General features: G+C 41.2%; 1 protein-coding gene across 1 annotated transcript in view; it reads left to right on the forward strand.

Annotated features, from left to right (window-relative positions):
• Nucleotides 1–25,039, forward strand: part of tex11 (testis expressed 11) — a 169,743-nt gene that overhangs the window by 55,530 nt on the left and 89,174 nt on the right. Inside the window, 5 exon segments of the mRNA XM_060831995.1 lie at nucleotides 10,989–11,140; nucleotides 14,728–14,813; nucleotides 19,440–19,577; nucleotides 22,553–22,655; nucleotides 23,174–23,292. Coding sequence (XP_060687978.1) covers nucleotides 10,989–11,140; nucleotides 14,728–14,813; nucleotides 19,440–19,577; nucleotides 22,553–22,655; nucleotides 23,174–23,292 — 598 coding nt within the window.

Raw genomic sequence — 25,039 nt, forward strand, 5'->3', positions numbered from 1 at the left:
TTGATAGAAGTGTATAAAATTATGAGATGTATAGATATGGTTACTGGTCAGAAACATTTTCCCCCGAGTTGAAATGTCTGTTGCTAGGAGGCATGCATTTAATCTCAGATGGGGTGTGGAAAGTTCAAAAGAAATGTGAACAACATGTTTTTTCTTTTACGCAGTAGTAAGAGTCTGGAACACACTGCCGGGGTTGTGGTGGAGACCGATATGATGGGGGGGTTAAACGGCTTTTAGATAGGTAAGTGAATGTGCAAGAGTTGGAGGGATACAAACCAAGAACAGGAGGAAGGGATTAGTTTGATTTGCTGTCGTGTTCAACACAACATAATGAGGCCGAAGTGCCTGTTCCTGGACTTCTGTGTTCTTCAGAATCTTACAGCAGAGTTTATCAATCAATGTTATTAATGCCAGTGCAGATGATGATAACTGGATTCCTCTCCTCTTTCCTCTTTATCCCTAACAAGGTGTTCTTATGATTTGGAGATGCCGGTGTTGGACTGGGGTGTACAAAGTTAAAAATCACATAACACCAGGTTATAGGTTGAATTGGAAGCACACTAGCTTTCGGAGCGACCTGATGAAGGAGGGTCGCTCCGAAAGCTAGTGTGCTGCCAATTAAACCTGTTGGTCTATAACCTGGTGTTGTGATTTTTGAAAATGTTCTTAAACTTTGCATCGTCGGCAACCTGGTGCCTGTCAGCACAGCTTCTGGAAATCATACATACAGAGAACTGTAACTATCCCTTTAATAATACTGTCCCCTAGCATTGCTATGTTACTGTTTCTATCCCCAACTTAAATAGCTTTCTGTACCATAGTACTATCATCAATCCACTCATCCTTCCTGTAAATCTCATTGACATTCGTACAGCTTGCATGATCTTGTGACTGTTGAATAGTTATGTAGACTCAGGTCCCTCAAGATCTTCTATTCCAATCTCTCTCTACAGTTGCACTCTCCTACTATTGATGACAGACCAAGCTTGAATTCTCTAAGCTAAGGGGTGTGATTGCCTCCTCGAGCACCATCCCTGATGTGATGCAGGTGCCTGCAGCTTGGATTCACACTCCTCAACTCCGATCTGAATTTGTTTGGACTATCCACATTTGTTACAGATGTGTTCTTTAAGAATCATATTGGTGTTTGGTAGCAACCACAGTTGTAACTGCAATAACAATCCATGGTGCTATCAATATCTTACTTTTTTGATGTTTTTATTTAAATCTTTTATAGGATCCCTATTGTCCCCACTCTTAATATTTCCTTTGTGCGCTTGTATCAATTTCCTGCTTAACGGTATTTTAAAGAAAAAGAGGAAAGAAAGACTAAAAACCAAAATGCAAACTTCAATCCACTTTTGTTTTTGGCAAAAGTGAACAAGCATTTCTCTTTTCACAACTAAACTGGAAATTCTCAACTCTGTTAGTGTCTTGGATGACACACTCAAATGTTAAGACACTCTAAATTGGCCACTTATACATGCTGGTAAAAAGTGAGGTCTGCAGATGCTGGAGATCAGAGCTGAAAATGTGTTGCTGGCTAAAGCACAGCAGGATGAGCAGCATCCAAGGAATAGGAAATTCGATGTTTCGGGCATAAGCCCCAAACAAAAGACTTGTCTCTGTCCTTTAATAAGGATTCAGTTTTAGCTGTCCCTAATTAAGTTGGTCTAACAAATCCTTGAAAATAAACTTGTTCAAAGATCGCAGTTACAGAATTTGATGTGAATGCCAGTTAAAGATTAAGAGCTAAATTACACATTAGGTTTTCACAACTTTGGCGTCTGGGCACTTTCTTACCTTCAAATGCACGCTCTCAGTCCCCAATGGAGGTCTGCAGGACCAACCAGTCAGCTATAGTCATCGGGTAACTGTTCTTACTTTGTGGCTAATTTATGTATAATAGATGAGTAAATGGAAAACTGTATACTAATGAGGTGAAATTGACTAATTGTGACATGTTATTGCATACAAAGTGACCATCTGCCAGTCACAGTAAGAATGTCATCACAATGTTCAGGACTTCTTTGGAAAGAGGATGTTTTGCTCTTGACTTAGAGTTCCTTGTTTGCCATCTCATGATTTTCCCAACTTTCTTGAAATGTTTGGCATCATTCAAGATGCTGCATAGATTCTGCCCATTCGTTCCCTCCGACAATACCAAGGACTTGAATTGTGGATCAGTTGCAAGATTACTGTAGAGATTCACCAATGCTTCTTTGTAGCACTGTTCAAAACCACAACCACTTTCCATCTAGAAAGTCAGGACTAATAGTACTTGGGAAAACTATTGCATGCAGGTTCCACTCCAAGACATTAATTTCTGATTAGTAAATACACATCTCTATTCTGTAGTGATTGTAACAAAGTACACCAGCTGGACATCATAGAATAGGACTTTCCTTTTTGAGGCTTTTAATATGGTCCAGTCCAGAAGTCCTGGCTGACATTTAAAAAGTGCGAGTATCAGAGTTACTCGTGCTTGACCGTCAGTGAGGCAATACCATAGTCAAGGACTATTCATGTGTAAATGAAGAGTGACTTTGACTTTGTGATGGGATACCAGCATCTATGAAGTTTTTTCAATGGGAGAGTTATCTCAATGAAAACAAGAGTCAACCACTATCCTGAAGAAACTTTGTTTTGGACCAGGCAAGACCCGGTGGGCGGCACGGTGGCACAGTGGTTAGCACTGCTGCCTCACAGCGCCTGTAGACCCGGGTTCAATTCCCGACTCAGGCGACTGACTGTGTGGAGTTTGCACGTTCTCCCCGTGTCTGCGTGGGTTTCCTCCGGGTGCTCCGGTTTCCTCCCACAGTCACAAAAGATGTGCGGGTCAGGTGAATTGGCCAAGCTAAATTGCCCATAGTGTTAGGTAAGAGGTAAATGTAGGGGTATGGGTGGGTTGCGCTTCGGCGGGTCGGTGTGGACTTGTTGGGCCGAAGGGCCTGTTTCCACACTGTAAATCTAATCTAATCTAATCTAATCTAATCTAATCTAACCCCTTCAAAGCATTTTCAAGAAAGCAGCCCGAACTTTCTAGTTGTTTTAAGCAGGTGAAAACTGTATGTTCCAGGAGTAATGCAGCTGGCCCAACCACTTAGTTTTAAGCAAAATAGAATTTATTTATATACGAACAGAAGAGAACCAAATTTAGAATAACATAACTATTTGAAAACCCAACTGATTCGAAAACACAACTTAACAAAGAGCTATTCCAAATACCTGCAACATCCTTTGGCAGAGAGAGAGTATCAGCACGGAGCTGTTTCTTTGGGTCCAGCATCCTCAAGAACTGACTGCTTGTTAAAACCAAACACCTTATTGGGAGAACTGGCCACTCCCCTTTCATTATAGGAGTATCTTAAAAGAAAGACTTAAAAACATTCTCTTGTAGATATTTCCAGACATATCAGAACCTCTGCCTTTACAACGCCTTTAGGGGAAAAACACCAATGACAACAAAACCTTGTTAAAGTAGCAGCATCATCACAGTTTGTTCATGAAAGTCATTGTTGCATTAGGGTAAGCATTTCTTTCTCCATCCCTCTGGGAAGCTTGGTGGATTTGACCATGCAGTTTCGCACTCTGCCCAGTTTGTGGAAAGAATGTACTGCTTTCCCAGGGAAATTAATGCAATGAGTAATTCTTCTGAGTTGTGGTGGTGCAGCTTGTCATTTGCACCCGAACTTTCCCGAACACCACAGATGCTAAAACAGGGAGAGGCTGAACTGGCTGGGGCTGTTTTCCCTGAAGCGTCAGAGGCTGAGGGGTGGCCTTTTAGAGGTTTACAAAATTACAAAAATTTAGGGTGAGAGGGGAAAAATATGAAATAGACCTACGGGGCAACTTTTTCACACAGAGGGTGGTATGTGTATGGAATGAGCTGCCAGAGGATGTGGTGGAGGCTGGTACAATTGCAACATTTAAGAGGCATTTGGATGGTACATGCATAGGAAGGGTTTGGAGGGATATGGACCGGGTGCTGGCAGGTGGGACTAGATTGGGTTGGGATCTCTGGTCGGCATGGACGGGTTGGACCAAAGAGTCTGTTTCCATGCTGTACATCTCTGACTCTGACTAAGTTAAGATGACTGGCAGAATATGTGATTTTGGGGTAACCCTTAAGTGTTAATCCTTAACCATCTGGATTAATGATGTAACTATGCAAAGATGCCTGCTTGCGGAAGCCCAACTGGACTTCAAACAGATGCTACTGCTTTTATCATTCGAAAATACAGCAAGTGGAGCATATGAGTTGCAGGCTATTCTGATGGAAGTGGGCATGCTCACCTGTCCGACTAAGCTCGGAGAACACACTCGAGTGCTGGCATTTGCATCACATCACTCGGCATATCCTGGTCAGAGGGATTCTAGGTCCGCCCATAGCAAAACCCCAAAACAAAGCCAAGCCTCAGCCAAATGGCTAAAATGTCCTTCAGAATCTTGGCAGGTAAGCTTGTGCATTCTTGAGACAGTAGAAGAGTCCATCTGGACCTAAATTGAGTAAGAAAACTCGTAGGCCAGTATCCATGAGAGTTTGTATCCTGGCAGACGCTGGCACAATTGCAACATTTAAGAGGCATTTGGATAGGTATATGAATAGGAAGGGTTTGGAGGGACATAGGCCAGGTACTGGCAGGTGGGACTAGATTGGGTTGGGATATCTGGTCAGCATGGATGGGTTGGACCAAAGGGTCTGTTTCCATGCTGTACATCTCTATGACTCTTAAGTCCACATACATCTGGTTTAACATATAATTTGCTTTTACAAAATCAAAATCAATCAAGTTAAATGTCTAGTTAAGTAGTCACCTGAATCTAATGGAAGTTGATAACAGTACAACTATATCATTGACTGCTGAACCAGTTTTAAATCATTCAGTGAACTCCAGCTTTAACTTCATGAAAGACCTCAGGTAGCCTGAGAACCGATACTGGGGAGACTTTACTAATTAAAGCTACAACTTCGGTTCTGGTCCCTCATGAAAATCAGCTGGTTCACTTACCGGTAATTGTAGTAAAAGGTTTCAACCAATCTTAATGGAGCGAAATTGGTTGTGAAAGATTCACCTAGTTTGTATCAACATTTTTCAATTTGAAAATGGCTGCTTGAGTGAAGTCCTAATTAAATACCCGGAAGGCTTCTAGGAAGGCCTACCGACTACCAGAGGATTCATGGCCACCTTGCATGTTGACCAGGAAACAATTCTGCAAGACCTGTCTTGTCCTGTTTGGCCTAAGAGGCAATAATGAAGACCAAAGTCCAAAGGCTGGACAGTGAAGGAATCATCAAACCAGTCCAATTTGCAGAATGGGCTGCACTGTTGGTAGTGACTTTAAAGGTCATTGGGTCATTTCCCTTTTAAGGGGATTTTGCAGCTGAATAAATACTCAATCCCTTGAGTAGAAAATTTATATGCAAAGTTGGCAGGAGGGCTATCCTTCATTACTACTTAAAAAAAAGTTTAGACCAGGATTCCCAGAAGCATTATGCAGTTAATACCATAAAAGTTTCTACCAATATACGAACGTACCATTTGGGATAATGTCAGCTGTTCAATTTTTCAGCGGATGATGGAGAACATTTTGCAAGGTCTTTTGATTGCCATTTACCTCAATCATGTCCTAATAACAGGAAAAACCAATAAGGAACACTTGGAGAACTTGGAAATAGTCATAAGTCATTTATCCAAGGGAGGCATGTGCCGAAGAAAGGAAAAATGTGTGTTTCAGTCCTCCCCAAGTGGTGTACTTGGGCTATAGACTTGACAAGACCTGGTTACATTTGTTAGAAGATAAAGTGACGATGATCAAAGATTCCCCAGCTTCTTTATCTGTCCAGGAGCTTAGATTATGTTTGGGCTTGCAAATTATGGGAAAAGCATATATTAACTGGTATATATTGTGACATCATTGCATCAACTCCGATGAAAGAGTCAGCTTTGGAACTGGTCTCATTGTCAAACTGTAACTTTCAATGAAGTTAAAAACAATAGCTATCATTCTGAGAGGTGTTGGCACATTATGATCCTAAAATGATGTGGTATTGATGTATGATGCCTCCCTGTATGACATTGGGGTGATGTTAGCTCATAGATGGCTCAAATGAGAGGAGCGTCTAATAGCTTATGCATTCAGGACTTTGCCTGATGCAGAGTGGAAATACTCCCAGACAGACAAAAAATGGATTGGCAATAATATGGAGTCAGAAAGTTCCACCAATACCTTAATAGATGAAAATTTGTGATAATCACCTCAACTTGATATGCTGTGGGCTTTAGTATTAAGTCCTTGTAATTATAAGTTTAAATGGCATCTAGGAGGTCAAGTAGTGAATGTGGATGCATTGAGCCGCCTTTGATTAGCACATACGTCAACAGGAAAAAACAGTGGAAAAGTGTGCAACAACGTTAAAACTTTCTGGACATGCTCCCAGTCACTGCTATCAATATCAATCTTTGGACAAAGAAAGATCCAATCCCAGACAAACTAACAACTGGTATTGATGGGTGAAGGCAAAGGGCCATCATAGCTATAATGGAAACTCTTTCAGACAATAGAGGACAGCGTATTGTTATTGTGAGCAAGAGTGATTGTCCTGCATAAAGGTCGTGTCAAATTGTGGCTGAGCTTCAACAGGACCATCCAGAGGTCTCCAAAATGTAAATGTTGTTGAGAGGTTATGTCTGGTGGCCAGGTTTGTGTGCAGGTATAGTCCCGTTGGTCAGACAATGACCAGAGTGTTCAACAAAGACAAAAACTACCGCCAGCAACTCGCACACGTCCATGGAATTGGTTGGATAGATCTTGGACTCAGTTGCACATCGAATGAGGTTCTTCCATGGGGTTTAATGTTCTTAGTCATTGTAGAAGGTAACAAAAAGTGGATGGACATACATCGGGTCCATTCATCAAAAACTGGTATGACAGTAGAAAAACTGCACACATCTGTTTCAATATTTGGAGTCTTGGAAGTGTTGGTCTCAGATAACAGGTCATTGTTTACCAGCAAGGGATTGGGTTTTTTGTTAATTGAATGGGATTCAGCATAAAGATGTACAGGTCAGGTAAATTGGCCATGCTAAATTGCTCTTAGTGTTGGGTGCATTAGTCAGATGGGAATGAGTGGGTTACTCTTCGGAGGGTCGGTGTGGGCTTGTTGGGCCGAAGAGCATGTTTCCACATTGTAGGGAATCTAATCTAATCATAGGACAGTTCCGTACCACCCGTCACCCAATGGCCTAGCAGAAAGAGAAGTCCAAACTTTGAAGGTAGATTAGAATAAACAGCCTACAATCTCCTAAGAAACCAAGCTGTCACTTCAGTTTGACTATGGGATCATCATACATGCACTTACAGGAATAGCACCAGTAGTGTTGCTGATGAGTGGAATATCCTGCACCAGGTTAAGTCTAATCTTCCTGGAAGTAGTGAGAAGGAGAGGATGGATTGTTGGGAGAGGGGATTTAGTGTGGTGGAGGGGAAGCATTAGGAATTTCAATGCTGAAGCCAAGACTCTGCCAAGTGTGAGAGTCAGCTTGAGATGGGGATAGAGTTTTGTTTAAAAATTTCGAAATGGCCGAAGGGTACAAGGCATGATCTGTGTGAGGTCAGGACTGGTGATGTAGAAAATTCTCACAGGTGTGGACCATATGAAGCTGCGAATTCTCAAACTGAGCAGGAAGAAAAATGTCCTGCTCCTCAACATTTGCAGATGTTGCTGAAACCCATGGATTTTCCCTCTTCTTCAAACGTTGAGTCCTCTGAATCTGAGATGGACATGGTGAAAGTAGCTGCCCCAATGCCTTTGCTGTCATACAAAGAGTGAAATTCTACCGAGGCACTCCTGGCACAAGAAGTGAGCTCTTGTGCGTTAAATACTGCCCATGTCAGCTGCTGAGAAGTAGAAATCTGACCTGACGCTAAATTGATTCACGATACTCTTCAAGCTAAAGTGCCAGACTATATCCATGGACTCAAATGGGGAAGGATGTACAGATTGTAACATGGTCAGCCAGCTAAACATAATAGAATGAGTCCCCTCACTGAGGTTGTGTAATCTGGTCCTGTCCAGGAATCCTGGCTGACTTTTCAAAAGGATGAATGTTAGAGTTATTGACACTGGTGATTAACTCTGGGTGAGGCAGGATTGTAATCAATGACTGTTCCTGTGTAAATAAAGGGTGATTTGCTGACTGTTATGACAAAGTTAATCTCTAAAATGGGGGAAGAGTGTGTGGTCCCTTTTAAAAGAAGATTTTTTTGTTTCATTGCTTGGTGATTTGAAAAAAAAAACAATGTCTGCGTAACAGTTTCAAGTCCAGGTACAGAGAGCACCCAATAGAAACGTTTCTGAATTAACAGTCAAGTTGTTTCAAATTTAGCCAATCCAAGCCCATAGATACAAAAACAACCTATCAAATAGTGTTGACAACCATGAATCAATCCAATTGTAAAGGAATTAATAGGTCATCAGGGTATAAAGATGAGGGCAATTTGGAAAATCGGAGAGAGCAAACTGCGAAGAGTTAAGAGCCCTCTGCTCTCAAGAGAAATTAACTCTCACAGTCATTTACGTATTAGAGAATGCATAACCTAAATAACATCGCTACCAATGTCAAAAAAGACATTTTGGACAGAGGAAGACAGCGGACAAGACACAGACAGTTCCAGAAGACATGTAACCTTCGCTGCAATTTCGAAAGACTAAGTTCTGTTATTTTAACATATGTGGGACTTATATTTTGTTGAAACAACGTACCATTAGAACTTTTGTTAAGGAACAGTTAGTAGGTAGAGGGGAATTGTTTGATTTGTTAGTGATTGTTAATTTGTTCATTGTTGGAGTTACATAAATAAATCGTTACTTTGTGATTATAGTGAGTGAAAGGACTTAATTTCGTTTAACAACTCCTTTATAACAGATTGCGGGTGTGGGTGAGAGGTTATACTCCTTATCGCACTTAACAGGTTATGAAGTAAGGCGACATCCTCTCTGGGTGTTTCAGTTTTAATTGTCAGAGGAATGTCGACCTCTCCTTCATAATCTCGGATACCAGCCTCTGCGGAATTATTTTATGTTCTTTGTCTGTAACCGTGTCAACATTCCTTCTTAGCATTGTATTTGTACCTAATGCAAACAGACCACTATAGTTCAAAATGGCATCTCGTCACTACTTCAAAGACAATTATGGATGGGTAATAAATACTGGTCCACTCGCTGAATCCCACATCCCCTCAATTAATTTAAAAAAAAACAATTTTGTCCAGAATGTGGAATCCTGCACTTTTGTGACCATACAATCTCAACTGGTTATGAATCATCAAGAAAATTCAGTCAGCACAGAAGATGGATACAAAGTGAGTTTAGGTACTGGAATATTGTTTTTACGTTTGGCTGGTATCTTGTCTTGACGGTAGTATTCTCAAACTGTACTTGGAACAAAGTTCATACTTTTGCACTGATCGACAATGAAAGAGAAATTTTGTCTAGAGTCTTGTGCTTATGCTACAAGCATTTGTATGGCAGTGAATGTCAGTCCAGAGCCTGAAATCTCACTTGATGGCCATAGACCTCTAAAGCCTTAGAAGAAAGACTTTGTTTCATTACCTGTTGCAGTCATACTCAAGACCACACATAAACACTGACAGTATTTTCATTCTCATCTGGACTGTGAATTTTTTTTTGCCATCGGAGATCGAGATTTCTGATTGTAGTTGACTATTACCCATCATGGATTAAGAACAAACAGTTGCATAGTCATCCTCAGCTGCAGTTACAAATCACAGAGATCTTTCATGAACACACTTTACAGACTGAGTCATCTTGGATATTTGACTGCAGCTCATGAACGACTGCTTTAAATGCTTTGCAAAGGTCCATGGCTTCACTCAAATCACGAATGCATCCAGATACCAAGTGGCTGATGGGGGAGGTCAAGAAAGATGTCTGAGCTATGAAGTCCGTTGAGCAAGAATAATGTTTACTTATCCTTACTAAGCTAGCTCTTTGCGGCAGTACGTGATCATTAGCTTCATTAGAACATCTTTTGGATCGTAAACAATGCACCACATTCCAGGCTGTCCGCATAGCCTTCAGATGTGCCTCAATTTAGTGGCAGAGAAAGAAGACCACTACTCTGCATAATAATCCACAATCTACAACGTTCATCGTGAAACATAGGATTGACTGGAAGACCTGACAGAAGAGCCAGTATAGATCCATGACCTTAGTCATAAAAGCCAGATTTTGGGTTGCATCATTTGCTGTCCATCTTCCCATGCAGAAATAGACCATAATGTTTTCAAGATGAGCACTCACACTAGAAAGACCTTTAGTATCTTGGCTTATAATCAGGCTTCCAACCAGATCACAGCAGAGTTAAATGTCCCTCTGCCAGGTGGCAAAATCCTGTGCCACCACCAGTGGAGTTGAGAATGCATTCAGGTTGAGTTGCCAATACCTGTTATCTTGTGGATAGCTGAAGAGACTCTAGGGAATTGGTTACAGGTTAATGAATAGAAACATCAGTAGGCAATTTGTTAATCTAGTAAGGGGTTAGGCAAATGATTGCTGTTAATTAATTAACTGACTGTAGATATAAAGAGGAAGCAGAGTGGCCCTCTATGAAGTAGTATTTCTAACCCTGGACCTGGAGGCCTGACTGCAAGCATCTCCCACTCCACATGTGTGCCTTATTATCTCTGAATATGTTGATTAGAAAATATCTATAAATGGAAACAGTTTGGCTGGTGCGTGAAAAGATCTAGAAATCAGTAAATGGGATCTGTGTTGTCATGTTAAGGTCCTTATGTCTGAGCCAGAGACCTGGGTTCAAGTCCTAGCCGCTCCAGGGGTGTGTCATACATTTCTGAACAGTTTGATTAGAAACAATTTAATATTTATTTAATGTTGTGTTTGATTGCGTCAACAATAAGGACAACAGTCTTGCTGAAAACATTCACATTATGGCTTTCAACAGGGATGAACTATCCTTTGAATTTTTGACAAGTTTGTCTAAGCAGTTTGAAACCAGTCATGATGTTGGGAAGATTTTGTTGATGCATCTTATGCAACTGCTACAAAGAGGCAAGGATGAACTTGCCAAGCAGAAAATTGAAGACATTATAACAGGTAGGATAGCAGGCCGCTATCTTATTGTGATACTTGGTTTTGTTACTTATTGCTGAAATGCCTGGTTATCATGAAGCGCACTTGAGCTACTGTTCAGACTGACAAAATTAGTCCCATTTATTTGATTTTATAATTTAGTATCAGGAAACCAGGCAAGTTATATTTTCATTAGTCCAGTATTAATTTATTGTCCCAATATTTTCTAGGAGACTTAAGTCATAGGGTTATATTTTACTTTATAAAAGGACAGGCTCCGAATTTTCTCGTATTTAATTAGTCACATAGCATGGAAACAGACTCTTAGATCCAACTTGTCTGCACTGACCAAACATCTCAGTATGACCTATTCCCATTTGTAAGCATTTGGTCTATATCCCTCTAAATCCTTTCTAATCATATACTCATTAATGTTGTAATTGTACCTGCCTCCTCCACCATTTTCAAAAATGAGAATCCGGAGGCAGTATGTTCCTATGAGTGTGAAGAGCGTTCATAGGTGTAGGGAATGATAGATGACCAGAGAAATTGAGGCACTGATTCAAAAAAATGGAGGCATATGGCACATTAAATCACCTGGGATCGAGTGAAACCCTGCAGAGTACAAGGGCAGGAGATATATACTTGAGAGAAAGCAGGAGGACTAAAAGGGGACATGATATAACTTTAGCAAATGAGGTTAAGGAGAATTCAAAGAGATTCTACAAGTACATTGGGGGAAAAAAGTTAAGGTGGGATAGAACAGGGCACTTTAGAAGTCAACAAGGCCATCTTTATGTGAAACCGCACTAGGTGGAAGAGATGCTAAATCAGTATTTCACATTCGCATTTACTGTGGATCAGGACATAGAAGGTGGAAAATTTGGAGAAACAAATAGTGGAAAGCATCTTCTCCTCTGTGATAAGAAAATGAACATCTTAAAACACGTAAAGGTAACTAAATATTTTAGTTCATGTATATCCTGAACTTTGTTGGAAGCTGGACAGTGATTATTTGATTCCTTGTATATTTGTATCATCAATAGCCAAAGGTGAGGTGCTGGAAGACTGAAGGTTGGCTAATGTGCTATTATTTTGGCAAAGAAAAGCCAGGGAGCTGTTACCCAGTCAGCCTGACATCAGTGGTAGGTAAATTGTTGGGGGATTCTGAGGGGCACTATTTACATGCATTTGGAAAGGTAAGGACTGATTAGGATGGCCAACATGGCTTTGTGCATGGGAAATTGTGTCTCACTAACTTGATTGAATCTTTTTGAAGAGGTGACAAAGAAAATTGATGAAGGCAGAGTGGTGGATGTTTCTGTATGGAATTCAGCAAGGCATTTGATAAAGTTCCGCATGATAGACTGTTTAGCAAGGTTATATCACATTGAATTCAGGAAGATCTAGCTGCATGGATACAAAATTGGCTTGAAGATTCGAGACTGAGGGTTGTGGTGGAGGGCTATTTTTTGGACTGGAGGCTTGTGACCAGCCGTGTGCTGCAAGGATCACTGCTGGGTCTTCACTGCTTTATGTCACTTACATAAATGATTTAGATGTGAATAGAGGTGGAATGGTTTAGTACGTTTGCAGATGTGATCAAAATTGTGGCATAGTGGACAGTTAAGATCGTTATCTTAGGATACAATGGAACCTTGATCCAGGCTGTGGAGTGGGAGATAGAATTTAATGTAGACAAATGTGAGGTGTTGCGTTTTGGTAAGGCAAATTAGGGCAGGACTATTAAAAACTTAATAGTAAGGTCTGGCTGAGCTTTGCTGAATAATGGGGCATTGGGGTGCAGGTTTGGCGTTCCTTGAAGGTGGAGTCGCAGGTAGACAGGATAGTGAAGAAGGCATTTGGTATGCTTGCCTTTATTGGTCAGTGCATTGAGTATCAGAGTTGGTATGTCATGTTGCAGCTATATAAGACATTGGTTAAGCCATTTTAGGAATTCTGCTTTCAATTCTGGTATCCCTGCTTCTAGGAACAACATTGTCAAACTTGAAAGAGTGCAGGAAATATTTACAGGGATGTTGTTTGGATGAGAGGGTGAGCTTTAGGTAGAATCTGCAGGTTGGGAGTATTTTCCCAGGAGCATTAGAGGCTGACCTTGGAGATTTATAAAATCATGAGCGGTATGGATCCAACATATAGGAGTCAAAAACTGGAGGGCATAGGTTTAAGGTGAGAGGGGAAAGATTTAAAAGGGGGCACTTTTTTGTTTTCACTTGGGCTGATGCGTCTGTGGGATGAGCTGCCAGAGAAAGTGGTGGAGGCTGGTACAATTACAGCATTTAAAAGGCATCTGGATGGATATAGGAATAAGAAGGGTTTAGAGCAACATTTGCCAAATGGGACGAATTCAGGATATCTGGTTGGCGCAGATGGGTTGGACTGAAGGGATTTCTTTCTGTGCTGGACAACTCTTACTTCCCCTGGCAGCTTGTTTCATACATGCACCACTCAGTGTGTGAAAAGTTACTCCTGTATGATCTCGGGAAATGCTGATGCTTTTCAGAGCTGTTTGACCACTGTTTAAAATGATATTGATTCTTGCACATCTATCATCTGACTCTACTTCTGAGCAGCAATGTCACCCATTCCAGTCAAACACCATTGACACTAAATTCTTTCCATTTAATGTAGGAAATACCAAAAACCTAAAAGAATGGATACAGTGCAAAATTAACTTTGGAAGGTTTCCAAGATGCCACATAAATCATTTGGCCCATCTTGGCTCACCTGTGAAAACGACAAAATGTTCTCATCTAAGTCTGTTTTTCCTGGAGCAATGTAGGTTGAAGGGTGGCCTCATAGAGGTTTGTAAAATCATGAGGGGCATGGATAGGGTACATAGACAAAGTCTCTTCCCAGACTGGGACAACACACCCATTCTAGGACCAGCCAAACAAAAACATGCAGAGAATTCCGAGAAGCGTGGCATTCCAGCCAGAACTCTCCCATCAAGTTAGATAGATCCCATCTACCACCCCCTGAGAAAAAGAACCGGAAGTGACTTCACCGAAGGAAATGACATCACCAACCCAAACATATAAGTAGAAAGCAGGAATTATCAGCAGTGCTTTGCCTGAGGCTCACTGAAGGTGTTACCTAGTAGGGTGACGAAATATCTGGTCAGGCAACATCCAAGGAACAGGAAATTCGACATTTCGGGAAGGGCTTATGTCCGAAATGTCAAATTTCCTGTTCTTTGGATGCTGCCTGACCTGCGCTTTTCCAGCAACACATTTTCAGCTCTGATCTCCAGCATCTGCAGACCTCACTTTTTCCTTAACAAAATATCTGGAAATGAATCTTCCAGCTCAGCGAGCAAATCTACATCCTAATTTTAAGATCTTTTGGAACTTACAGCTAAAGTTAATGATCTAAAAGTACTGCAAAAGTGGCAGCTCAAAAAGTGGCTGATTTGCTGGGAATTAAGTTCATGAGAGCTAGCTCTATAATAAACGGTATGAGGGCTGAGGGATATATGTATCCTTTTTATTGAGTATGAATGATAATATTGTTCAAAGTTTTTGTTCCACAGTTGTTACCTATATCTATTGTTTTCTCTGTGGTCAGTTTCTTCTGATTGCTATCTTTAGGTCATTACTCAGGGAAACGACTTTCTTCAGATATTTTGACTCGATTCCACGTTGTTCTTTGGGAAAAGGCAACCAAGAATTTTGAGGTGAGGCACAGCTAATAGAAATTTACAGAACTCCATCAAAGCTCTACCATGCATTCTGCACTTGTCACCTTAACTCCCCATTGCATCTATTTTTCTTCACCTGGGATTACTTGCTGTTGAAAACTTTTCCTCCTCAAAACTTTAACTTGATACTCTATATTGTGCTCTCTTCATTCAGCTTATGCAGTACAGACAGTAGAAGTTTCACATCAATTGCTGTAAATTGTGCTGATTTTGATTTTTAAAAGCTTGCATTTTTGTGTCGGCTTATTTGCACTTTGGAAGAATAAATCTGCCATGAATAAGCATGATTGGGCAAGTTTAAAATCCAGTTTTAATACTTGCTGTTAAATATAACCTGTGCTATATTAGAATGGTAACTAAGTGCAGTTGATATTAGTCTGCTGAAAATCTGTTTACCATATGAACAAATTCAAATCCAATGTCTGTCCATGATCTGTAAACATCCTGCTTTAAAAGATTGAAAATTTATTTTAAAAATAGGTGGAATGACTTCCTAGTTATTTTGGTAAAGTATTGTATGCTAATTTCTTAGAAATCTAAGATAAAAATAGTCATAAAGCCACAGAGATGTACAGCACAGAAACAGATCATTTAGTCCAACTCATCTATGCCGACCAGATATCCTAAATTAATCTAGTCCCATTTGCCAGGACTTGGCAACCACCAGTGTCAGGCTCACCAGTCCCTAGTTCCCTGGCTTTTCCTTACTACCTTTCTTAAATAATGGCATCACGTTAGCCAACCTCCACTCTTTAGGCACCTCACCTGTATCGATGATCCAAATATCTCTGCAAGGGACCCAAGAATCACTTCCCTAGCCTTCCAGAGAGTTCTAGGTTACACACCTGCGAAGTCCTGGGGATTTATACACCTTTGAGTTTTAAGATATCCAGCGCCATCTATTTCCCCACATTCTGTCTTCCATGTCCTTCTCCACAGTAAACACTTAGACAAGGTACTTGTTTAGTATCTCCCCCACCTCCAGCAGTTCCACACATAGGCTACTTTGCTGACCTTTGAAGGATCCTATTAGCTTCCTAGTCACTTTGGATTCTCATTAACCCTTTTTGCTAAAGCTATCTCATATCTCCTTTTTGCCCTTCTGATTTTCCTCTGGAGTATACTCTTACTGCCTTTGTACTCTACTAAGGATTCACTTTATTTCTGCTTCCTTTTTCTTGAACAAAACCTCTACTTCTCTAGTCATCCAGGATTGCCTACACCTACCAGCCTTGTCTTTCACCCTAACAGGAACATATTGTCTCTGGACTCATGTTATCTCATTTTTTTGAAGACTTCCCATTTTCTAGCCATCCCTTTACCTGCAAACATCCGTGCTCCCAATGAATTTTTGAATGTTCTTGCCTAATGCCATCAAAATTGGCCTTCCTTCAATTTAGAACTTCAACTTTTAGATCTGGTCAATCCTTCTCCATCACTATTTTAAAGTAATGGAATTATGGTCGTTGGTCCCAAAATGGTCCCCCACTGACACTTCAGTCACTTGCCCTTATTTCCCAAGAGTCAGTCAACTTTTTCACTTTTTCTGGTTGAAACATCCACATACTGCCTCAAAACCTTTTCTTGTATACACTTAAATTATACTCCATCTAAATCCTTAACACTATGGAAGTCCCAGTCTATGTTTTCAAAGTTAAAATCCCCCACCATAGTGACCAGTGATTTCCTTAAATTTGTTTCTCAATTTCCTGCTGACTATTGGGTCATCTGTAGTATAATCCCAGTAAGGTTATGATCCCTTCCTTATTTCTCAGTTCCATCCAATAGTTTATCTGCATGTATTGCCAGGAATATCCTCTCTCAGTATACCTGTAGTGTTATTCCTTACCAAAAGTGCCACTCCCTCTCCTTTCTTGCTCCACTTTCTATCCTTCCTATAGCATTTCTATACTGGAATTAAGCAGCCAGTCCTGTCCATTCATGGGCCATGTCTCTGTAATTCCTATGATATCCCAGCCCCATGTTTCTAATCATGAGCTGAGTTCATCTGCATTCCCTGTTCGGCCTCTTGCATTGAAATAAATGAAGTTTGATTTTTCAGTCCCACCTTGTTCTCTGCTTTGTTCCTACCTGCCCTGACTGTTTGGCTCAATCCCTTGCCCTCCGCTTCTTCCTCTCCCGACGTCCCCAACAGTACCCTTCCACTGACACTCATTTGTTTGGCCGAACTGGTCCTCACCCTTAACAATTTCTCCTTCGAATCCTCCCATTTCCTCCAGACCGAATGGGCAGCCATATGGGCCCCAGCTATGCCTGTCTCTTTGTTGGCTAGGTAGAATAGCCCATCTTCTGGAATTACACCGGCATCACTCCCCACCTCTTCCTCCGCTACATTGATGACTGCATTGGCGCCGCCTCATGCTCCCGCGAGGAGGTTGAGCAAATCATCAACTTCACCAACACATTCCACCCTGACCTTTAAATTTATCTGGACCATCTCTGACACCCCCTTCCCTTTCCTGGACCTCTCCATCTCCATTAATGACGACCCGACTTGACTCCAACATCTTTTACAAACCCACTGACTCCCACAGCTACCTGGATTACACTTCTTCCCACCCTACCTCCTGCAAAAATGCCATGCCATATTCCCAGTTCCTCCACCTCCACCTTATATGCTCCCAGGAGGACCACTTTCACCACCATAGCACACCAGATGGCCCCCTTCTTTCAAGACCGCAATTTCCCTTCCCACGTGGTTAAAGATGCCCTCCAATGCATCTCGTCCACATCCCACACCTCTGCCCTCCTACCTTGCCCCTGCCTGCCCTGACTGTTTGTTTGATTCACTTTTGTTCTCAACTGTACCAGTCTCAGATTGATCTCTTTCCTCACTATCTCCCTGGGTCCCCCCCCCCCCAACCTTACTAGTTTAAATCCTCCCAAGCAGTTCTTGCAAATTTCCCTGCCAGTATATTAGTCCCCTTCCAATTTAGGTGCAAACCGTCCGTCCTCGTACAGGTCACTTCTATCCCAAAAGAAATTCCAATGATCCAAAAATGTGAATCCTTCTCCCATACACCAGCTCCTCAGCCATGCATTCATCTGCTCTATCCTCCTATTCCTGCCCTCACTAGCTCGTAGCACTGGGAGTAATCCAGATATTACTACCCTTGAGAACCTCCTTTTTAAATTTCTGCCTAACTCTCTGTAATCTCCCTTCAGAATCTCAACCTTTTCCCTTCCCATATCATTGATTCCAGTGTGGACAATGACCTCTTGCTGGCCCCTTTTCCCCCATGAGAACATTCTGCACCCTTTCTGAGGTATCCTTGATCCTGGCACCAGGGAAACAACATCTCATTCTGCTTCTTCTCTGCTGGCTATAGAAACGTCTGTCTGTACTTCAGACTACAGAATCCCCTAATACAGTTGATCTCTTGGAAGCCGATGTACCCCTCGTTGCATTAGAGCCAGTCTCAATACCAGAAACCTGGCTGTTTGTGCTACGTTCCCCTGAGAATCCATCACCCCCTACATTTTCCAAAACAGCATACCTGTTTGAAATGGGTATATCCACAAAAGACTCCTGCCCTGGGTGCCGGCCTTTCTTACCCTTCCTGGAGTTAACCCATCTATGTGACTGTATCTGAGACTTTCTCCCCTTCCTATAACTGCCATCCATCACATACTGTTGCTGTTGCAAATTCCTTATCACTTCTATCTGTCTCTCCAACCGCATCACTCTTTCTGATCAGATTCACATCCAACATCATTTATATTCTTAAATCTTTTATATTGCAAAATTGGAGTCTGCCCTGATCCCTGTGGAATATTGCTGGTCACAGGCCTCCAGTCCAAAAAAGAACTCTCCACCACGACACTGTATGGATATATAGGATGCCGTTAGTTTGCTTTTCATTACAGATTTTGTTTTCATGAATTCAAATTTCATGATGTACCATGGTAGGATTTGAACCTTTGTCAAGAACCTGGGAGGGGAGAGGAAGGGGAACACAAATGTATAGTCCTTCTGAAACATTACCCCTGCCTGGATTGCACAGATAAATGTATCTCCAGCTAATACCATATCAGTGCATTAATGAGGTTTTAACAGGCTGGCTATGTTAGTCTGTGTCAACAAGACAAACCAAAAATAGAGTCAGCCATTTGGTCCTTTGAGTTTTCTGTACTATTCAGTATGGTCATGGTTGCTGCTGTGAAAAAAAATGTGGCACATGCATGTAACATTGTAATCAGCCTAACTTTTACCTTTGAATGTTGGGAAGCAATTTTGCAGTTGAGCTAAGTGAGAGGAAGGTGGCTGCAAATTGCACACCAGATTGCCAGCTTACATTTTTGGACAGTGTGGCCAAGTCCACTGACTTTGTTTCAGTCTGTTAGGTCATTAAACTTCCAAGATTGAACTGTTATTTGTAGACAACATATATTGCTCAGATATATTTCTTTTGTACTGTGCTTGAATGGCTTACACTGATTTTTCCCACCCTATTCCCAAACAGATCATTTTACTTTATTCTCATTTGTTAACGACGTACCTTGATGGCAAATATCATTTGCCTACTAATTTGTAGTGAGTGGGAATCACTTTTTTTTCACCATTCTTTTTCCCCTGTATAGGTACAAAAGTGTACAGAGGCTCTCCAATGGTACAGTTATTCTTTAAGTTTCTTTTCTGATGGACAACTAGATCAGAACCTGGCTAGATTACAAAGGAACAGGGCATTGTGTTACCTGCGTCTGAATCATCTAGAAAAGGTACTATCTGTTATTATCAACTAGGAGAAAATGAGGACTGCAGATGCTGGAGATCAACGTCAAGAGTCTGGTGCTGGAAAAGCACATCAGGTTACGCAGCCTCTGAGGAGTAGGAGAATCGACATTTTAGGCGTAATTGACATTCCTTCTTCAGGAATCGGCTTCGCCTGGAGGCCCACTGAAGATGTTACCTAGTAGGGTGATGAAACGTCTGGAAATGAACTTTCCAGCTCAGCAAGTAAACCTACATCCAGAACCTCAACCTGAGCTACACATGTTCTCAAAACTTGCTCAGCCTCATTCCTGATGAAGGGCTTATGCCCGAAACATCGATTCCCCTGCTCCTTGGATGCTGCCTGGCCTGCTGCGCCTTTCCAGCAACACATTTTCAGCCCTATTCCTAGGCAAAAGTGAGGACTGCAGAGGCTGGAAATCAGAATCTAGGTTAGAGTGGATGCTGCCTGACCGGCTGGGCTTTCCAGCATCGAGGAGCAGGAAAATCGACATTTTGGGCAAAAGTCCTTCATCAGGACTGATTTTCCTGCTCGGATGCTGCCTGGCCCTACTCCTACCCTAGTCATCCTTTTATTCCTCATGTATCTATAGAAAGCTTTCAGGTTCTCCTTTATTCTACTTCTAAAGAGTGCTCGTGTCCTCCTTGCTCTTCTTAACTGTCTCTTTAAATCTTTCCAAGCTAATCTGTAACTCTCCATTATCTCCCTCATCTGAACCATTTCGTCTCAACGTCAGATAAGCCGCCTTCTTCCGCTTAACAAGAGATGCAGGTTTTTTAGTAAACCATGGTTCCCCTACCTTATCACTTCCTCCTTGCCTACAGGGACATACCTATCAAGGACATGCAATATCTGCTCCTTCAACCAGCTCCACATTTCAACTGTCCCCATTCCCTACATTTTGCTGCCCCATTCTGTGCATCCTAAGTCTTGGCTAATCACATTATAATTGCTCTTGTCCTGTGGTATGTACCTATCCCTTTCCATCGCTAAACTGAACGTAACCAAATTACGATCACTCTCTCCAAAGTGCTCACCTCCCACTGAATCAAACACCTGGCCTGGTTCATTAGCAAGCACCAGATCCAGTGTGGCTTCCCCTCTTATCGGCACTTTGACATACTGTGTCAGGAAACACTCCTGCACACATTGGACAAAAAGTGATCTATCCAACGTACTGGAGTTATAGCATTTCCAGTCGATGTTGGGGAAGTTAAAGTCCCCCATTATGACTACCCTGTTCCTTTCACTTCTATCCAGAATCGTTTTGCCAATCCTCTCCTGCACATCCTTAGAACTCTGCAAAGACCTGTAAAAAAAAACTCCAAGCAATGTGACCTCTACTCTCCTGTTTCAAATTTCAGCTCATATCACCTCAGTAGATGAGTCCTTGTCAAACGTTGTTTCAGCCACCATTATACTGTCCTTGACTAACAAGGCCACACCTCCCCCTCTTTTACAACCTTGCCTGTTCTTAATGAAAGATCTAAATCCTGGAACCTGCAGCATCCATTCCTGACCGTACTATATCCATGTCTCCAAAATGCCTACAACATCAGAGTCCCAAGTACCTATCCATGCTGCAAGCTCACCTACCTTATTTCGGATACTTCTGGTGATGAAGTAGACACACTTCAAACTAACTTGCCGTCTGCCAGCACATTCCTGTGACCATGAAATCCTTTCCATGCCCTCCCTATTCTCATCCTCTTGTGCACTGGAACTATACCTTGGGTTCCCAACCCCCGCTGAGCTTGTTGGTTTTAATATTGTCTGTTGGACGTAAATAAAGATGTTAATCTTTTGTTTAAGTCGTGATCTCTGGGATAGTTCTTTGCCTCTTGAATTTTAAACAGGTTCCAGCACTGGGTGAATCTTTTCTGTGTGGCTGGTTCAAATGTTTAGAGGTGTTTACCCAGTGTCGTGTCAAGACTTGTGAAGCTGCTTGACCCAAAGAAGCAGGTCCATGCTGATCTTGCGTCTCTGATATCTCTCCTGAAAGACCCTGTGGTTGATTTTACCTTTTGTGCCAAGGGATATTTATGGGGATTGCTGCAAATATTTGAAACATCATCACTTAGCTGGGAAAGTCTTTTGGATTTTTGGATAGGTTAGGTTATTCGATCCTCCGTTCTCTCTTATTCGTGTTTCATTCGTTAATGTTGTAAATACATTCTGTCTTGTTTAAAACTATGTGGTATGACCAGCTGCATCACTCCTGAAATTGCACCTACTAAAAACAACTCGCAAACTTAGGGTCTGGGCTACTTCCTTGAAATGTTTTGAGGTGTTCTGGCTGGTCCATGTGTGACAGCTATGTACTTGTCATTAAGAAAATTGAGAATCTCGGCTGAGAACGTGTCCATTTGGCACTTTGGATCTACTCCACCATTCATTATGATCATGGCTGATCCTATCTCCAAATCACATTGCTTTTTTCTGTCCACATCCTTTCAAATATATAAAATATTGTGAATCTCCTCCTTGAATATATTTGGCGACCTGGCCTCCAAAGCCTTCTGTGGCAGAGAATTTCACTGGTTGACCACCCTTTGAATGAAGAAACATTCCCTTATCTCAGTCCTAAATGGTCTACCTTATATCCCCAGACTTATCCCTGGTTCTTGACTCCTTAACCAAGGAAAGCATTGTTCCGACATCTCATCTGTCTAAAGTTATTGGAATTTTATTTATTTCCATCAGACCCCCTCTCATTCTTCTAAATTGTAGTGAATTCAATGCCAGACAAATGCTAAGGCTAATTTTAAAAAGCATTTTAAACTACACCAGCAATATTTTCCTCATACTATTGATAACGTACTAACAGTGATACATTGAAACACTGAAATAATTGTGAGAAGCCATCATAAACTTGTTCTTACTTTTTTATTGGAATTTTGAGGATAGCCTAGCTATTCTAAATTGTAGATTATTGATACTTCCTCAAATTTTTCTATCCAGGCAAAAGAGGCTGTAAAAGCTGCAGAACAAATTGACCCAGATAATTTCTTCACTCAGTTCAATATCTACAAAATTGCCATTTTGGAAAGTGATACACAAAAAGGTAGATACTACATTGCTAACTTGCAGATAAAAGATCTATTGAACTTTTAACTGTGCATTTTGTGTAAAGTTACAATATTGCAAATTACCAGGAGTTCTCTGATAAGGAATTGAAATCAGGTTTATTCAAATCCTCATTGAGAGGTTGCGGCAAGCAAATGTTTTGATTATTAACTTATGCTTGAATAGTGTGATTCAAGGAAAACTTGGGGAAATTAAAAGTTATGTGGGAGGTGGACGACAGAATTAAATGGAAATGAAAACGATTGATTCCTCTCCCTTTTTTTCTTTTGCATATAAATGGAAAATTCCATATAATAATTCAAAATAAAATTGATAAACATATTTTATTACATTTTTCCTGATAACAATCCTGTACCTTATTAGTTGTTTTCAAATGGCAAACTTATATGCCAAATTAAATAAAGTGGAATTAACTCAGCATAATTGATTAATTCAATATTCAGTTGACAAAGAATGACTGGAAGGGTCTATTACCCATGATTTTCTCTCTTTCAGCTATGGAGGCAATTAAAACGATCGGAAAACTGGCAGAAAAGGAGTGTGAACATGACAGCGTAACCAATAGAATTTCAGTGACTGATTTTTTGAGCCTTGCTGCACATTTTGCTTTAGAGGTAAGGAGAGAATTATGTGAAATTCAGATAGTTAATGCAGAAGCTTTTCCTGTCAATCATTTTAGTTTATTGGAAATGTTCTGAATTGTCTGAAGCAACTTCTAGTGGTGCACCAGAATAATTAGTCTATCAGTTTCAGGAACAAATCTGTAATTGAATTTGTCAATGTTAGTACTTAGAAATTGAGTTCACTGGAGAAGAAAATTTGATTTAGTAGGTGCTGAGACTGTGGTGCACAATTAGCAAATGCTTAATGGATGTATTAAAGACATTGCACAAGGTTTATGTTGTCTGCTGTTGTTTCCATTATTTAAGCGTGCAGCCGTAAACACAATGCACTGCTGATCAGATACACACTAAGCCGAGGACCCAAGTACCAATGATAACTGGCTCATCATTCTTAAAATCAACCTATCTGTTTTAAAAGGGAAGTGCATTCTGGCTGATGCAGGTGCTGGAATTCGCTGTGAAAGACTCTGATGGGAGCAGTCTGAACAAAAACAGGGATAAGGTTGAGAGAAAGTCCTAAGGGAAGTAGATAAGATGAGAAAGGTTTTTTTCTGGAGCAGGCCATTTCGAGGTATGTTGAAAGGACTGTGGTTGAAGATATCCATGGAGGTTACTGTCAAAACTTTGACCCAATGATCCTAGACAAGGAAAAGTTCACTGACTTCATGCCAGTGGTCAAAATCATACAATTCCCACAGTGTGGAAGCAGGCCATTCAGCCCATCAAATCCATACTGCCTTTCTGAAGACCATCCCACCTCGACCCACTGCTTTACCTCTCCCTGTAACCCTGCATTTCCCATGGATAATCCACCTAACCTGAACATAATTGGACTGTGGGAGGAAACTGCAGCACCTGGAGGAAACCCACCTAGATACTGTGAGAATGTGCACTGACTGAGGGTGGAATTGAACCCAGGCTGCTGGTGCTGTGAGGCAGCAGTGCTAACCATTAAGCTACCTTGCCATGCATGGTCTGTGAAGATCAGATGGCGTCTTTAAAATTCTTTCTCCTACCATTGGAATCACTAGCCTCACACTTTTGTCAAGTCTCCACGCACGCAGCAGAAATGTGGGCAACCAGGAAACACCCCAAGCATTCAAAGGCTACATCTCATTCTTATGCACTTCATGCTGCTGCAAGTCTCACATTCCAATCTCCAACTTTCATGCACTTTGAGCTGTTGCCATGACGAACACATCTCGAATCACATGAAGGTATTCTGGGTGATGAAGGATGGGAAAAAGTTGTGGCTGTATGAGCTGCTCCTTTTTGGAGGTATTTTAGGTGCTGAGATGATTCCTCAAATTCCAGTAGCAGTAATTATTGTTTTATAAGTTGTTGCATTGTTTTGGAACTTTGGTGGGGGGGGAAATGATCAAAACAGTAGCACTTTAGAAAGGAGGAAGTGAGACAAAGGCAGAGGTCACAAGGTCAAAGAAAGAAACCTACACTGCTGTCTGACACAGCAGTGAATTTGCACTGTTCCCTTTGCGGTTTGAGTTACGGTATCTCTGGACATCAGATTGTATCTAAGAAAAATTAACAAACAACAAAATTCACTGCCCTCCTTGGAGGAGCCTGTATAGCAGAAGTCACAGGACAGGAGAAGCTAAGAGTATAGTTTTAAGTGTAACCTTGCTGTAAATATAGAATCGTGAGTCGAGTGAGATATTTTTATTGAGATCTGTCTCTTGATTAGATTGTTAAAATATAAAACATAGGTATTAAGTTAAAC

This window comes from Hemiscyllium ocellatum, chromosome 11, assembly GCF_020745735.1.
Source record: "Hemiscyllium ocellatum isolate sHemOce1 chromosome 11, sHemOce1.pat.X.cur, whole genome shotgun sequence".
Taxonomy (NCBI): Eukaryota; Metazoa; Chordata; class Chondrichthyes; order Orectolobiformes; family Hemiscylliidae; genus Hemiscyllium; species Hemiscyllium ocellatum.